This window comes from Drosophila subobscura, chromosome E (genome assembly GCF_008121235.1).
Source record: "Drosophila subobscura isolate 14011-0131.10 chromosome E, UCBerk_Dsub_1.0, whole genome shotgun sequence".
NCBI lineage: Eukaryota > Metazoa > Arthropoda > Insecta > Diptera > Drosophilidae > Drosophila > Drosophila subobscura.
In genome coordinates, this window is record NC_048531.1 from 19,382,296 (window position 1) to 19,400,714 (window position 18,419).

The following is an 18,419-nucleotide window of genomic DNA, read 5'->3' on the forward strand; positions in this document are numbered from 1 at the left end:
ACATGTCCACTCGACATGCGCCCCACGGTGCCGTAACTGTGGCGCCTCTCGCCACTAACGTGCCTCCCAGACAGAGTCCCGTTTCAGCGCTAAACAAACCAATCGAAATGCGGTGGCAACCCTCGCACATCGGCAGGCCACTTGAGCAGGCGAGCCAAAGGGACCCAGTACCCTGTCACGCAGGCCACCAATGCAGTCACAGTGGGATGCGTGAGCAGAGTTTCGAGTGAAATAATATTGAAGAATTACTTCGTATTAGCTGTAAGCAAGATCTAAACTTACGTTTTACTATCTTAAGCCCACACATTAATCATTAATCCCACTGCAGGCGAACATAAATATGTTTCTTATTGAGTTTTTCCTTCCACTGTGATCGGCAGAGGTCGCCAACTTCCGCTTTGCCTGCTTGGATGTCGCTGCCGCTGCCGCCGCTGCCGCTGCTTCTGTCTCTCTTTGTGTTCCCTTTCTGCCCTCCGCTTCGGTCGACTGCCCTGTCACAGAGCCATTAATTACTTTCGCAGCTTCGCCAACAGAAGACGAACCACAACAACCGAAAGAGAAACTGTCGCGCACTGAGTGCTAAAAATAGTTCCCCCTTCAAGAGAGTCAGACATCCCATAGATCTTAGGGCTGATCGGCTGCTAACTCTCAGCGGCAGGTAGCCAGAACTGTGCGTGCGCCGCCTCGACGCCGCCTCCCCGCTGTGACCCATTGAGACCCGCTGAGACCTGTGGGCAGAGCTGGTCAACGCTTCCAATTGCACTCGCACTTGACACGGCGCGACAAAATCAAATAAATAAACAAACAAACAAACAAGCGAATGAGCGAACAAGCAGAGAGTCAAGGATGCAGGCGGCGGCGGCGTGAGAAAGCAACGGCATCCCAGAGAAGATGGGAGAGGAGAGGGAATGAGGTGGAATGAGATGAGAAGAGACGAGTTGAGTTGCGCAGACGGACGCCGCCTCCGCAGCATTTCTTGTCCGATTGTGGCCCGATCTCAGCTGCTGCGATTCGCATCCGCATCTTTTGTCAGTCGTCGGCGAGCGGTCGTCTCTTTCAGTTCTCTCCTGCTCCGTGGAGAATCTCGAGAATCTTTATCCACTAGACACTCGTGCAGTAAATGTGCGCGAACCCAAGTGAATTAGCCCACAATTGGGGCCCAAGTGATATATCTACTGGCATATGTACACTGATTCGTTTTACATAGTGACATCAACTCTTTCCAAGGCACCACGACACGTGCCCGGCACGCTCCAATGTGACAGCGTAAGTTCCGCTCCCCCATTCAGTGATCTATAAATATCGCACTCGGAATAGCATTTGCTCCGTCTTCTGTGTGCATCTGCCAGATGCAAAGTGCAACGTCTAGTGATGCTTTTATGCGCCATTTTGGAATAGTTTCGGTAATTTGCGCATCTCTAAACATTTTACGGCCGCGTTTACTGTCGCATTGCGAAAAATCTGAATCAGAGAGAACCACAGAGGCAGGGAAATAGAGCGCTTAGAAAGTGCCAGTGCCGGAGAGAGTGCAGATAATATTTTATAAATAAAGTGGCTTCCTCTCTCTCTCTGTCGTTCTCCCTTTTGGCTTCTCTCAAGATCTGGCTTGTCTGTGCTTTTTCCTACGGCGGCTGTCGTCTTTTACACATGTTCGAGTATCTATATATTTATATTCATATATTCTATGGACATATACATACATATATGCCACTATATGTATCTTGAAGTACTTTCATCTGCGCGATTCTATATTCATTTTTGTATTTTTGTAGTGATTTCTGTGTCGCCCATTTCCGTTTGTTGTCGTCATTATTTTCACGAATGTTTTCTTTCTACAGTCCTCGAAAGATAAAGATAACTTGTCTGGTCGATAATTGCAAAATACTTTTGGATGGGGAGACTTATCTTCTCTGATCGTCCAATGTTCACTTCTGTCCGTATGCAAAGGTCAGCCTTGATATTGCATTAGACCGGTAGGAGCCCTGACAGAGCCCTAATCGACGGTTAATTACTGCCTCAATCGATAAGTATTTCCACTCATTAGTCAAGCTTGATCTAAAGCCAACAGGAAATTAGTTCTTATCCACATAATTACCCACGTACCTGTCCATCACACGCCTCTGGGGAAACCTGCCACCTTAGAGTGCGCTTACTTTTAATTACCAATCTAAACGACAAGCAACAGGATGCCACCTCAGCAGCAGCCGGATATATAGTTGTGAAGAGGCTGCTCCAGCTCCTAGGCTACTGGGCCAACGCAAAACAGACAGCCTTTCCGCCATAGAGAACGCCTTTCACGTCATTGCACGGCCCGGCCACGGCCGGTGACTGGGAGAGAAGCTGATAAGTGCATTTGTGTCGCATCCGTTCATGTTCAGATTAGATGAAATTACGAACGCACGCGCCCGGCACCAGAGAACGGAAACACCGCCAACAGGACCCAGGACCCAGTACCCAAGGCTCATCCCCAGAGCCGCCCCGAGAGCAGCAGCTGCACTTAAAATTGAAAAAGGAAGCGTGGTTCAGGCCAAAACTGACGCACAAGCGAGTACTCGGATATCCCGCCGGCAATCCCCCTGCCTGGCTATCGCAATGCTGCTGCTGCTGCTGCTGCAACGGCTGATGGGGCCAAATTCAATTTCCAGCCGCTTGCATTAATTTCCCCGAGTCTGCCTGCCACCAGAGTGCGCCAGTGCGCCAGTGCGCCAGTGAGCGAGGCCTCTCGTACCAGAACTTGTGCAGCATCCACCCACCCACCAGGCCCCCCTGAGCAGCAACAGCTTTCGACGGATATCAGCGAGTGCTTAGGGGAGGCAGCAGCGAGTGAAGGGAATTTCCGAGCCCGTATTCGTTCTGTATCCTGAACGCAGCTCGATTTCAGCGCAGGATATTCGTTTAAACTCCGGGAGATGCCGATGCCGATGCCGATGCCAATGCGAGCGCCTGATGCTGGCCGGGCGATGAGAATTTCCCCTATTTTCAGTCTTCGTTTGACGAGCGACGTGCGCGCAAGTAATTGGCAAAAACGCGGATGGACGGACCGCAAGAGCAAGAGCAGGAGCAAGAGCAACAAAACAGTACAATAAACCAGACCAAGAGCAAAAGCAAAAGCAAGAGCAAGGGCTTGGGAAAATGTTACAGCAACAGCAACAGCAACAACAGCATCCACGGCAGGCAACATACTCGTACTCGTACTCGTACAAATGAAAATCGGAGAGAAAACGTGAAAATTTTCCTGCATTTTGCTGTGCTGTAAAATCGTGAAAAAGTGTTCCATTTTCGGGCGTATAAAAGAATTGAAACTTGCATTTTTTACATCCGGATTGTGCGACAGCCGAAAACGAAACCAGTTCAGGGTGCGCTATGGTAAATGCGATTAAACATGAAAGCAAACCCACAGATAAATGTAGTTGGAAATAGTTGGTGGAAAAGAGTCAAACGAAAAATCAAAACCCCATCAAGGGATTGCCAAAAATGAATTAGAAATTGGAAAGAAAAAGTCGATGTGAAAAGTCTAATGAAAAATTTGTTGAGCTGCAGGGAAAATTTCATTATTCTGCGCTTGTGTGTGTGTGTGTGCGTGTGTCCTGTGTGTAGTATCTTTTGTGCGCCCCGTCTGCTATGTATCTGTGAGATACGCAAAACAATTTGTCTGCGCCATTAGTAGCGAAACGTTCCTCAGCTTTTGCTAAGGCATGTGCCTGTGTGTGTGCGTCTGTGGCTGTATCTGTATCTGTATGTGTGTGCGTGTGTATTCTGCGCAGTCGACGAAAATGAAGCTGCGTTTCGCATTCGTTGCTGTGTGCCACACGGGACACAGCAGGCAGCAGGCAGCAAGAAGCAGCAGTGCCAGGACGAATGGCAGCGCAATATTTGCGATGTTGACGCAGCCTGCCTCCCCCACCTCCCCACTCGCTTCTGTTGTGGCGTCCCATTCCGTCCCGTCGCATGTGTATCTACAAAATACAGATACTCACTCGCACATCCAATATCCAATATCCACTATCCACTATCCACCCAGCCACATAGTGTTCAAGAAACGTACATGCCATACCATACCAGACATGTGTTTGCCCTGTGCAAATGTGGGCAAACATTTGCACTTTGATTAAAAAGTTAACGGGAAAAGTGCAGGTACTCCACCCCCCGCTACCGCCCGACACCCGCATCACATATTTATATTCTGCTGAATTTGCGCTCGGACTTCCACGAAAAAGCCTAGTAATTATCCAACCAAATAAAAGGTCCATAGAGAGAGAGTGGTCTTGCTTGGAGCGTGCTTTTTCGATTATCAATTTGGGAGGCACTCTGCCATGCACTTTTCCGCGAAGTTAACTGCGAAAGCCACGCACAAACGAGCAATTTGTTGATGTTTCTGGGATTCGTGGGAAACGGATTTTCCTACTGCATAAATACAGATACCACGAACGACTCTTATGAGATATTCAAGACTCTTCATGCAAAACTTGACTGCTACTCCATTCCAAAATTCTTTGAAGGAATGCATTATTTTAATATGATTATCGCGTAGCTTGATCGATTCCCGTTTCGTGAAGAAACAACTCTAAGATGTAAAATGTTTCTTTTGCCAAGAAATCAGTAACTCCAATTAGAAACATGCTCGAAGGAGTGTCTCCGATGATCCCACTCTACTGTGATGCCCCCCCGCTGTGTCACAGTGTCCTCAGTGGGACACTTGTCCGTGTCTTGAACTCCCCGGCTCCACTCGAGTTGGCTTCCTGCTCCGGCTTCAGCTTCAGCTTCAGCGTGTAGTTTGTGTTAGTTTCCTCAAATTTTGCCGCTACCCTCCCCTACTCTCCCCTCGCCATGACTCCACCTGCATCCCTTTTGCAGCTGCTTCTGTGTTCCGCTACTCGCAGAACTTTCAACTTCCACTCGCTGGGACTGCTGCCGAAGAACTCTCAAGACACTCGCTGGCTCTGCATTTTTTTCGCTTTTCTTTTTATTAGGCGTGTTCTATCCATGTGTGTTTGTGTGTGTGTGTGTGCGATTTACAATTCCGTTTTGTTGTTGTTTTCGCCGTTGTACAACTGTGCGACAGCCATTTTGTATAGCATATTTTGCGTACTATGAAGTTACACGAACACACGCACACACGCACACACATACCACTCAGAGATACACACACACACTCAGCGAAGAGAGTTTCCTTTTCTTGTTTGGAGAATAATTTCCCAACTTTTCAGCTAGCCAAACTGGTCTGTTTTTTTTTTTGTTGGTGCTTTTTCGTTTTTCGGTCAAAATAGAATAGAATAGAAAACGCCAAAAAAGCGAAAGGCAGACTCCATCTCGTTCTCTCTGCTCTGTTCTCTCTGCTCTCCTGAGCCCTTCAGCCATCATAAGTACATCCCTCTCCCATCCTTTCTTTCGTTCGTTCGTCTATGCCCAAGTCGTCTAGTATCCACAAAACAAGAACAGCCAAAGAAACGAGAAGAAGAAAGCGAATTCTGCAAAAAAATCAAATAAAATGAATGCAGTTGGCATTCGACAGGCGAAACAAATCCCAAAGAGAAAACGCGAGAAAATGCTTGGCCATCAGAGTAAATCTGTGAGATATGGATTCGCGAGAGTGTGCGACTGTGTGCGTGTGTGTGTGTGTGTGAATTCATATTAGGTATCTGCAAGTGTTTGTGTGGCCAAGCGAAATGTTAAAAGTGAATTTGAACGACGCCCATGGAAGCGAGAAGAAGCTGCAAAAGCACAAGCAAAAATACATCCATCCATCCACAAGGCCCCGCATAAACTTGTGAACATTTCCATGGAAATATGTATATGGATAGCTATAGGCATCAGTCCCATACAAGTATAGGGAAAACATCTCTAAAACATTTCGAATTTTGTGTAGAAATTGAAAACATTTCCGAGAATCTTTTATTGGATTAGAGGCGCAGTGGAAAAGTACTTTTGCTTCCTAATGAAGTTTATTTTCTTGCCAAGCTACTTCTTTATTTGTTATTAGTATTATTCATGAAAAACTGCCAGTCGGTGCAAATTCATTTTATTCTCTTGCATGGGAAATACTCTGCCATTGCTCACCATAGCTCTATACTTCGGATTATGAAGTTTTGAATTCTAGAGAATGTCGGATTATCATCCCCTTGTGCTGGGAACTTTCCAATTAATATGAAAGGATCCGATTGTGTTCCGCTAACAACTCATTAGCCAAAATATTCCTACACATCCTAGTGTACCCCTTGATGCACCTTTGACATGCAGGAATCTGATTCCGATGCATCCGAGACGGTGGCTCTGTGTGCCACAATTCGCAGTAGGACTCGGTCTTTTCCCTTTCAATTAGTCCCATCAAATTGACCCAAATTCCCGAGCCCGAGCCCGTGCCCCGTCCGTGTCGAATTTCAAAAAAGCTCAACCGAGAAATAATTGAAAAGTGCAGTCAGCCTGCAACGGCAGCCCAAAATGTCAGGCAATCTGAAGGCTGTCATCGATTTTGGCCCCTGGCTGGGGGGTGGATTGGGAGCTCTTTTTGTGTGCCTAATGCACGTCCTTTAATAATGGAAACTTGATGGCCATTTCCGATGCTTCCTGGAATATCCTGTGTGCACTTTTGAATATGATACGATGGTCGATTATTGTTTATTTAGCTAATAAATGCGTTTATGGGAAGGTCATTGCGTGGGCCTAGCTGTCAGCTGTAAAGTCAAACGTCATTTAGCCCATTAATCACACGGCTCTCAATTAAACGAAAAGGGACGTGTGAGACGCTTCTTACGCGTCACAACTTGTATACCCGGCACTCAGTACTACATCTGCAACTTAGCGGTTATTTGTCAAATTTTACATTTTTTCTTCATCTGTCAACAACACTACTCACGCCAACACGCTCCTTTAGCTCGCCACCCTCCCCTAGAAACACACACTGCAGAGTCAGGGCAGAGTCGCGGCAGAGGCAGCGGCAGAGACGTGTCAGGGGCAGAGGCCAATAAACTGAAGTATCTTTTGGGGCTGCTTTTGTTCTCAAAAGTATAGCATACTTTCAGGCTGAAAAGTTCCCAATCACAAACTAGCGTAGGACAGCCATATCCTGCAGTCCTTGTGGTCCTTGATGGACTCAAGCGATACAGGAGGCTCGTACCTTCGCCAGGAGGCATGCCATGTCCTGATCCGACAGGAAACAGCCGAGTTATAGCGTTGAAGGGGATTATATAGAAAAACAATATTCAAATGGCATTATCCTTAATGTCCTAGCACCCGAACTATCCGGGACATTTTCCCGATCCCGAGGAGGCGTGACATGTCCTTTTTCGACAGGAAACAGCTGAGCTATAGCCTTGTAGAGATTAAAAAGAGAAAACTACGTGAAAATGGCATTATCCTTAATGTCCTTGCACCCGAACTGGTCGCAAAGGATCCAGGACATTGTGCCGATCACGAGGGGGCGTGGCACATCCTGGACGGACTACAAATAAAGGAGAAAACAACAAAACAAATCTCTCCTGTTATTTTCCTGGAATGTTTCCTGGAACATTTTCAGACAGAGTACTAGGCGAACAGAAGTCAGCAGAAGGTTACTGGTTACCATGTTTTTTCACTGTGTCAAAAGCTGGATGCTATTAAACCGCAATTAATTTTAGTTACTTGGCGACTGAAAAATGAATTGCGGTTTCATAGCATCCCGCATCCTTTTGCGGGGGCGGAACGGGCGGGGCTCATTTTTGAAATACACTTGTAACAGTGTGAGCATACAGAAGTCTGGATGCAAAACTTGGTTGCCCTATCTCTTATGGTCTCTGAGTACAAGGCGCTAGACTAGACTACAATATACACTATTTACTCTTCGAGTACCGGGGATTAAAATATTCCGATGAATTATAGATTTTCCCGGAAGTAACAAATCATCGCCTGTAGGAGAAGGAAGCAGCACCACACGCACCACACAGAGATAGGACACTCCGTGGGAGCCACAGCAATGTGTTGCCTGCATTTGAAGAACTTTAAATGCGGCCACCCGCGCTCATTGACATTCGACAAAAGTTAAGGACATCATCGCGCAGAGTCCAGCCACAAGACACAGCAACACTCATCCACTCCAGCCCCCGCACACACAGCGACACTCATATAGTAGAGGACTCTCATCCATCTTCAGCATCTTGGGGGATCTGGGATCCGTTTAGGATGCCCTGGCAAAGGCAACAGGGCTGGGCCTGGCTGCTGCTGGTGCTGGCCATTTGGGTGGGGGTGGGCCCAGGCTCGGGTCCGTGCCCAGCCCTCGCCCAGCGGCCACTGCTCGCCAATCACACCTTCAATGCGCTGCCCAACTACAGCGGCAACAACAACTGGGCGGGCGGCAAGCAGCTGCGGAACGGGCGGCTCCACGAGCAGCCGCTGCCCCTGCCACAGCCACAGCCGACGGTGACGGCTGGCATCTACGATGACTACGAGGGGGAGGCTGGCTCCCGAGCACCCCCACCGGGTGGGCGCAGGGAGACGCGACGCCGCCAGAACCTCGCCCGCCGTGGCATGGAGTCGCTGCGCAAGGAGCTGATGAAGCCTTCAGTGGGCGGACCCGGCGGCGGCATCTCCGGCAGCAGCTCCGGCTATCCCTCCTACTCTGGCACCTCCTCGATAGGCCGCATCGATGGCCTGGGCCTGGGCATGGGCTCCGCCGACCGCTACGGGGAGCAGCTGCGTCAGCCGAGCGGCGCTGCAGCCATGACCGCTGGGCCCGTGGTGGGACCGTACTCCACCCGCTTTCCCCCGCTGTACGCCGGCGTGGATGAGCAGCAGCCGAAGCGCATGTACTCGAGGAAGAACTCCATCAGCGAGCTCTACAAGCTGAAGAAGAGCCTCAACCAGGCGGACGAGCCTGCCGGAGGCGTGACCCATGGCAACTTCGAAGGCGATCCCGTGGTCAGTCCGCAGGGTGTGCCCGTGGATCTGATCCAGGAGATCAAAGATCGCATCAGGGACACGGAACCCAATGCGGTACGCAACTGCAGACCTTTCCCTTTGGCTTTCCTCGCTAACTGTCGCTCCTTTCAGAACACATACTCGACCCACACGGAGTCCACACCCTCGTCGGAGTACGAGTACGAGCTGGGGGTCAAGTGCAACTTTGAGACGCCCTGCAGCTGGTCGTGGGTGGACTATCCGGATGGCTTCCAGGTGATGACCGGCACGGAGCTGGCCAAGCGGAACATGACAGGCCTCCTGCCCGGGCCGGTGGCCGACAGCATCGACGACGCCAACGGGCACTTCCTGTACGCACGCGTGCAGCCCAGCACGAAGCCACTGAATCTCACATCGCCGGAGTTCAGCACGACCATGGAGAAGTGCTTCCTGGAGGTGTACATGCACCAGAGCGACATGAGCCACGGCCTCTCCCGCGTGGTGGTGGAACCACTGCACACGCAGGAGAGCAGCTGGGTGCCGGCCGAGATCCAGGGCGACAACTTTCGCACCTGGACACGCAAGGTCTATCGCCTGGGACGCATCTCTCGCGACTTTCGCATTGTGTTTGAGATCGTGCCGGATCTGAAGGCCGGACAGAAGGGCCACGTGGCACTGGACAACCTGCGGATGGTCAACTGTTTCCCCGAGGGCACCAAGTCGGAGAAGTGCAGCACATCGCAGGTGAAGTGCACCAACAACCGCGTCCCCGTGTGCATCCATTTGCCAAGGATCTGCGACATTACCCGCGACTGCGACGAAGCGGAGGATGAGCATCAGTCATGCGGTGAGTCCATCAATCCATTGGGAAGATTCCAACTCATATTCCCATATTCATATTCACAGACAAGATACCCTTTGGTGGTCGCTGTGACTTCGAGGAGGATTGGTGCGGCTGGCGCGACTCGGGCAAGACGACGCTCACGTGGTCGCGGCACACTGGCTCCTCGCCCACCCACGACACGGGTCCGGATGGGGACCACACGCTGCAGCATCTGCTGAACAACACCAGCGGCTACTACATGCTGGTCAACATGAACCAGCACATGAACGACACGGAGAAGAACTCGATCATCGGCTTCGCCAGCAATGCCATAATGCTGAGCAAGACCTTCAATCCGCCGCCATCGGTGCACGGGAATCCCGACTCTCCCTATCGCAACTCCTGCGTCGTGCGGTTCTTCATTCATCAGTTTGGCAAGAATCCCGGCAGCATTAACCTCTCCGTGGTGGAGATGAAGGAGAAGGAGAACATCACCACCACGCTCTGGTGGAGCACCAAGAATCAGGGCAGCGACTGGCTGCGAGCCGAGTACGTTCTGCCCAACATTACGTCCAAGTAAGAGCCAAGTAAGCCACTCAATGGGATGTCAGTTAACCTCGGATGTCTTTCCCCTTTTGCCCAGATACTATCTACAGTTTGAGGCCCGCATGGGCATGAGAATCTACTCGGATGTGGCCGTGGATGACTTCTCGCTGAGCCCCGAATGCTTTGGCCTCAACATACCCGAGGAGCATCTCAATGGCTACAACTACTGGGATGTGCGACTGAATCTCAAGAGTCCCACCTATCGAGACTTTGAATACACCAATTGTAAGAGAGAGTCCTTTACCCAACCCCCACACTGTGATTAATTCTTCTCTCATCCTCCCCCTCAGACCTGGAGCTAACCAGCTGCGACACTCGTGGCATGATAGGACCCACACAGTCGCAGTGCGAGAGCGCCTACAAGGAGCAGAACAAGACGCACATTCTGCGCGAGGTGCACGTCGTCGAGGATCAGAGCAGCTACAAGGGCATGCAGAAGTGGAAAGTGCCCAACGAGGGACACTACACGTAAGCACAACATGAACCATGCATGAACATGAACCATGAACAGCAGTCCTAAAGCTTCTCCTCTTCCCCCTACAGCATCATTGCCAAGGGAGCCAGTGGAGGCTTGGGATCCGGCGGCGTGGGCAGCTCTCGTGGGTCTGTGGCCGTGGCTGTGCTCGAGCTGCACAAGAACGAGGAGCTCTACTTCCTCATTGGCCAGCAGGGCGAGAACGCGTGCATCAAGTCCATGGGCGCACCCAAGGAGGCCGGCTGCGGCACCGACCACGACCTGGATCTGGCACAGTACAGCTTCCGCTCCAAGCAGGACATGGTCAAGAATATCTACATCGAGAACGGGGCTGGTGGCGGAGGCGGTGGCTCCTATGTCTTCCTCCTCAATCAGGCCAAGAACGAGGCTGTGCCGCTGCTGGTGGCAGGCGGAGGAGGAGGCCTGGGCATTGGCCAGTACATAGACGAGGACTTCCAGCACGGCCAGAAGGCGAAGCCGCTGCAGGCGCCAGAGAGCGGACAAATCAATGGCGAGCCGTTGAACAAGAAGACTGCAGGACCTGGAGGCGGCTGGCGGGCAAAGGAGGATCAGGCACTGAGCCCCACCAATGGCGCTGCCCTGCTGCAGGGCGGTCGCGGCGGACACTCCTGCTACGTGGAGCTGGCGGACAATGGCACCAGCGTCCATCGGCATGGCCAGGGCGGCTTCGGTGGCGGCGGAGGTGGCTGCAACACGGGCGGCGGAGGCGGCGGCTATGCCGGCGGAGATGTCTACCTGAACGAGTCGAATGGAGAGGGCGGCAGCTCGTACATCAGCGCCAGCCGCAGCCTGCGGGAGATTGGCGATGTGTATGCGGGAGCCAGCAGTGGTCCGGGCTCCATCATCATCATCCCAGCCATCGAGGGCTGTGGCTGCGACTACCGCTGCGTGGCCATGGACGAGTTCCGGTCGAAGGTGCGCTGCATCTGCCCGGATGGCTGGAGCCTCAAAAAGGACAACAACACGGCCTGCGAGATACGCGAGGAGGCGGGCAAGTCCTCCTTCCAGCACCTCGTCTCCATTCTGATGTTCTCCCTGGCGGTGCTCTTCATCTGCATTGCGGCGCTCATCTTTATGCTGTGTAAGTGTCGAATGGAGAGAGTCCTGTTACCCTTTATCCCTTATCCTTGTTCATTTGCCTTGCAGACAACCGCTATCAGCGCAAGAAGCAAACCAAGAAGCGCCACAAAATGCTCGTGGAGCAGGATCTGCAGCTGACGCGACTGCGCCACAACATCGACGACTCCAACCTGAACAACTTTAATCCCAACTACGGCTGCGATGCCATCCTCAATGGCCACATCGACGTCAACAGCCTGCCGCAGGTGGGCCGCGATAGTCTCCAGCTGGTCAAGTAAGTTTGCATCCTGCCTGTCAGCCATGACTCCCGCTAATTATTCGTTGCTCCTCTTCTGCTTACAGTGCCCTCGGCAAGGGTGCCTTTGGTGAGGTGTACATGGCCCTGTACCGACATCGCGACGGTGATGCCGTGGAGATGGGCGTCGCTGTCAAGACACTGCGCGAGGATCCCAAGCGCGAGAAGGAGGAGGACTTCCTGAAGGAGGCGGCCATCATGGCCAAGTTCAACCACCCGAATATGGTGCACCTGATTGGCGTCTGCTTCGATCGGCAGCCCTACTACATCGTCCTGGAACTGCTGGCTGGCGGGGATCTGCAGAAGTTCCTGCGCGAGAACCGCAACACGCCGGAGCGACCGTCGCTGCTGACCATGAAGGATCTGCTGTTCTGCGCCTTGGACGTGGCCAAGGGCTGTCGCTACATGGAGAGCAAGCGGTTCATCCACCGGGACATAGCCGCCCGCAACTGTCTGCTGAGCAGCAAGGGGCCCGGCCGCGTGGTGAAGATTGCGGACTTTGGCATGTCGCGGGACATCTACAGATCGGACTACTACCGGAAGGGCGGCAAGGCGATGCTGCCGATCAAGTGGATGCCGCCCGAGGCCTTCCTCGATGGCATCTTCACATCCAAGACGGACGTGTGGTCCTTTGGCATCCTGCTGTGGGAGGTCTTCAGCCTGGGACGCTCCCCGTACCCGGGCCAGCACAACACTCAGGTGATGGAGCTGGTGGTGCGAGGCGGGCGCCTGGGCACACCCACTGAGTGCCCCGTGTCCATCTACAAGATCATGGCCGACTGCTGGAACCCCACGCCGGAGGATCGTCCCACATTCACCAGCCTGATGGAGCATCTGACCACCTGCTCGCAGGACCCGAGCATCATGAATGCGCCGCTGCCCAATATCCTGGGTTCGACGTCCTCCGACCGCGACGACACCATCATCCGACCTCCCAATGGCGAAGAGTTCTGCCTGGCCGTACCGGACTACCTGGTCCCCCTGCCCAGCCACCTCGCCCAGCACCTGCCCAGCGGCTCCGCCTACATCCCGCCCCAGCGCAAGCAGGCGAGCGCGTGCACCCCGCCCGCTGTATCCTCGCCAGCGACGCCCCATCCCAAGCCCGTCCTTCTGCCCGACCAGCAGCTTGAGACCTCCTTCATCTTGCCCAACTCGAAGAGTGACCAGCCCTTGCTCAGCGCCGGAGCGCCCATCACCACCACGGCGCCCGTGAGCGTCTCCCCACCCCTAGCCGCGTCTCCACGTCTGTCCCCGAGGCCGGGCGCCGACCCAGAAGCAGCGCCTGTCGAGTGCCAAACCCACAACGAGGAGGGGAAGCTGATCAGCCTGGACACGCCGCAGCCAACGCCGACCACCATCCAGCCGCCACTCTCCTTCACCTCGCAGCTGGACGGGATCACGCTGGATCCATCGACTCTGGCCAAGAGCCTGCCCAACGGCACGGGCAAGCAGTCGTACGCCAATGTCCAGGTCAATGGGGAGTCTGAACCGAAGCCCCTGACCAATGGCAATGGCGCTGTGGTCAATGGGGAGAGTCCGACGGCTGGGGGAGCTGACCGGGAAGCTCCATTCACCATCCAGGGCTATGCGGAGCGGTACAAGGACAACAACAATCATTCCGAAATCAGTTGCTAGACACAGAGTGTCTCGCCGCCGGCCACAGGGTGACGCTGTCCATACCGTGACGTACCGTGCTGTACCACTCCCGAAACGATCCCCAATCCAATCCAATCCACAATTTGTTCGCTTCTGAAGAGGCGCATTGATGAATCTGATCGGATCTGTGCTGATTGATTCAATCTCAGAAATCTTTAACAGAAAACTAAAATCGAGTGAGAACTTCACAGCAAAATGTATTTGTAATTAAAACGTAAATTTGTATTGTGCGAAGAACGGAGAGTGAAAACTCCAGCGAAATGCCAGTGGGAATACACACATTATAAATTAATTGATTGGAAAACTAGTTTAGTTTTGTACCAGACATTAGTTTTGCCAAAGAAGACAAAAACAAAAAGATTAAGAAAAAACCAAAAGGATTTAAACATAGATTTGCGAGAGGTTGTATATATATCAATTGAGTATAATACTATTATTATTATTATTTGATACCCCTTAGGTTTTTATGTTCATCTCTTTAGTTGTACCTTTAGTTTCGTTCTTAAGCTGATGACTGAAATGCCAAACAATATTCCTAAAATATAACAAAACGCGATGAAGAGAGGGAGATTAAGAGAGGAGAAAGAGTTTGATTATTTTTTATACGCAGTCCATAATCGGGAACCAAAAAACCAAAGCCAAAACTCAAAGTAGTTTAAAGTTCAAGCCGCCACAGACACAGCACACCTCAGACATACACCACACCACAGCCTCAGTTATAGTCTCTCTGATTTCTTTATGCTGTATGATTTAATTTTTAATCCAAATAAAACTTGTAAATACTCGTACCAAAAAACAACAGCTTCCGTCGTAGCGAATCACGTTTATTGAGTGTATTTATTGTATATTAGATTAAGAGAACAGAAGATAAAGATAAACCACGTAGCGAGTAAAAAACACGATAGATCGAAAAAAGAATACAATTTACAGGGTGATTTTTATGAAAATTCAGTTGTATGTTTGAAAAACAGAAACTAGCATTAAAATGGCATTAAAGGCATTCAAAGAGAAACGAAAGAGAGAGCACCCCAGAGTGTTGTGTGTTGTGTTGGTTGTGCACAACAAACATGAAACATGCTCTCAGCACGACGGCCCTGTATTTGTTCATCATTATAATGTATTGTAAAATGGTTCTGTTCGAGATTCGAGATTCGAAATTTGAGATTTTTGTACATTTAGTTGGAACGTAACAAACAAGCTTTAAATTATATAATTTTTATAAAGATATATAAACGGATATACAAGTGAGGCGACAACATTATATTTAACAAAACAAAAAACCAACAAACAAAAAAGGAAAACCAAAAATGAAAAAATTAAAATAAACTAAATTATACAAAAGATCAAGTGACATATGGCTCATATATGTATGTGTGGGGATATGTATGTGTATATCTATATCTAGAATCTAAGAAAATGAAAGCGAACAAATCGAATAAATGAGAGATACATGCATATATACACATACTTATATATATATATATATATATATACATATACATATACATATATAGGAAAAAGAAACGATGGAAAATACCGATACATATAGTACTTACATAAGGAGGGATAATCGGTTATCGTTATCGCTATCGCTATCGTTAAGATGAACGTGTTATGTCTATGTTTCGCTTTGGGTACCAGTCTACAGTTATATATGCGCATACATTTACATATAGACACATGGCATACATACTCTCGTACTCGTATACATAATATATATTGTACGTACATATATATCCAGCTAATATATATCTAACTATTATATACATACAAACATACATACATATATAAAGCAAAAAGCTCAGCCGTAAGTTAATGCTGAATAATGCGGAAACCCAAATCGTAATATCTGTAAATTACACTTTTAATTAAACACACACACACATACACATACACAAACTTTACAGGTTACAGACTTCAGATTGCAGACTTGAATCTGAATTGATCTTTACCCCCATTGAAAACTGTACAAAACCACAACGGATCCAATGAATTACGATGCATTTGTCGAATGTCGAAATAAAAACTTGAAAGCAAACATAAACCTTCCCCGAACACGTATCGAAGGGCACTTACATTCATACATTTATTGTCTGTGTATACATACATATATACGATTGATCCTCCTCAGCATCCACACATACACAATGCATACACAATACAAAACAGAAGTACATACACTTAGTATTTAATCTAGTCTGCAACCTACGAAAAAACAGTATTCTTTCGGTTGTTGCTCATTTATTGTATACATTGCATCGTATGTGTGTATCTATTATGGTTGTGCCGATTACACATCTCTAGGAGATCGTTGCCGCTCAGTGGAGAAGGAGTCTGTCCGATGTGTACATCCACACACTCCACACATACCCCACAGACAACACGAATGCCCACACCACACATACATTTTTGTACCCTGATGACATTACCTTGTGTACCTAACGTCCAGAACCTGACACACAGAAGAATTATATCCAGTATATCCACGGAACAGATAGTTGTTGATTGATTGAATGTTTGATATTGTTTGGTTCGATGGCTGAAAAGTTCTTGGCAACAGCTTGAGTCTTTGGTTCGATTCGCACTGTTGATTGTTGATTAAACAAAGATTAGGATGCAAAATTCTGAGCTTAGCTCACTGTTGATTGTTGGAACATGATTCCGATTCTTTGATTTCTTGTTGACTAAGCTTTGGTGTATGCAGTCAGGCCTCCACAATATTGATGATTGTTACCAGGGTTCAGGTTGATTATACAGCAGGACGAACCACTGGAATTCCCAAGATCATACGTTGCTGAGGCGCACGCAAAGAGATTCTCATGGATGGTTAGGACCACTCTGAATGATTTGAACGGGAGCGATTTTCCAACCGATATCAGTAGCTTCGAACACACACACACAATTTATTTCTCAACAATACAAATTCGCAACGAAATTTAGAAAATGAACAAAGAACTAAAACCAAATATTTACCCATAAAGAAACCTTTGATGGCTAATGGAGTAAACGTATAAATCTACTCGAAAAACATCCAATAAATAGTATTTTTATATATTGAAGAAAAAACAACAAACAAAAAAAATAACAAAAACCAAAAACGAAGAAAAAGAATAGCAAAAAGATTGAAATGCAAGTTTAGTGCATGCGAAACAAGCTTCAAACTTAGCTCTAGATATAAATGTATTAATAAAAAATATTACAAACAATTGATGGTTTTCATTTAAAATTATTTAAGTAAATTATTTTGTTACATTAAACTCGATATAGAACAAACAAAAAAAATTCAAATAAATAAAACACAAATGATGAAAATAAAAAAGAAACAGAAACGCAAACGCAAAGACTAGAAACACATTTTGAGAGCTGGAAAACCGACGAGTTTCTTAGCAAAAAAAATGGACTTACGGATTGACGGATTGAATGAGTGACGGATGGATGGATTGATGGCATACATACATATGTACATATGTATACATATATACAGCAAAACAAAAGTCCACTTAGTGAGTACTAAGCAGAAGATTTCAAGCAGCTGTAGTACTCGTAATATCTTTGCTCCGAAGTCCATGCTGAACAAAAGGAGAACTCTTAATCGTTTCAAGCTATATGAATTAAGCACATGCTAAGTGCTAAGACACATACATACAAACATACATATGTGTATAAGTGACACACACACCCATGCTCGTAAGCTCTTGAAAAAAATCTCAAAAATCGGATTCCCATTTCCCTGGTTTTCTTCGTGCGTTAACCTTCTTTTTGGTTTTTTTCACGACTTGAAAACGAGTCTATATTGCGAGTATCTCTTATCGTAAGAACATGTACCACAAAAAAAATCGAAGAAAAAAACTATATATATCTAAATAACATCTGTACTGGGAGCTAGTGGTGGGAAAGGGATTTTAATGTTGGCAGCGTGCAAGCGCTCGATTGATTGTGAAGTGACAAAAACTGAGAAATAATAAAAATGTGTACAAAAAAGACAAATAGGGGAAGTTTCAATGCAGTTTAATTGGGATGGGGACTTAACTTGAACCCCGTCAAAAATCAAACACTTTTCTGCTTAAATTTCTTCATAATTTTCTGTTTTATTGAGTTCTTTTTGTTTTGTTTGACTGAATTATTACCTGTTTGTCTTCATTTCACACCACATTGTTTTTGATGGCCAATAATAACTAAAGCCCATACGTATCTGTAGGGCTAGATTTTTCCTCTTTCCTTTTTCCTTTTTTTAGATATTATTTTAAGTTAGTTTTGCATTATTCGTTAGCATTTCTAGTGGCTAATTAACATTTGTATAGGAAAATAATAAGAAGAATGCGCTGGGCATAATTGTATTGTTATTTTGGAAGTGTATTTTATTGATGCACTGCAATTTACAAATCGATTTAGAAATAAAACATAATAAATTCTAGGCATAACATAAAATATTCCATATTCAATATTCAAAAATTGCACAAAGAACGAACCCGAGAACGATGCATAGAACAAATCGATCAAACGAGACGGGGAAGCTAGGGTCCAAAGTGGAGGAAGAGTTGGTTGATGACCCGATTTCCTACTAACTGGATGGAATGTTCTTACTTTATGTGTAT

At 48.1% G+C, this 18,419-nt stretch overlaps 1 protein-coding gene across 1 annotated transcript; it reads left to right on the forward strand.

Annotated features, from left to right (window-relative positions):
- The first annotated feature begins 1,029 nt into the window (after positions 1 to 1,029).
- On the forward strand, positions 1,030 to 15,119 carry LOC117892004 (ALK tyrosine kinase receptor). The gene is made up of 9 exons (XM_034797890.1): positions 1,030 to 1,266; positions 7,855 to 8,964; positions 9,022 to 9,715; positions 9,775 to 10,267; positions 10,335 to 10,522; positions 10,588 to 10,765; positions 10,841 to 11,874; positions 11,940 to 12,147; positions 12,216 to 15,119. The coding sequence occupies exons 2-9, from the start codon at positions 7,978 to 7,980 to the stop codon at positions 13,801 to 13,803; spliced, it is 5,370 nt and encodes a 1,789-aa protein (XP_034653781.1). The 5' UTR covers positions 1,030 to 1,266; positions 7,855 to 7,977; the 3' UTR covers positions 13,804 to 15,119.
- The last annotated feature ends 3,300 nt before the right edge of the window (positions 15,120 to 18,419 follow it).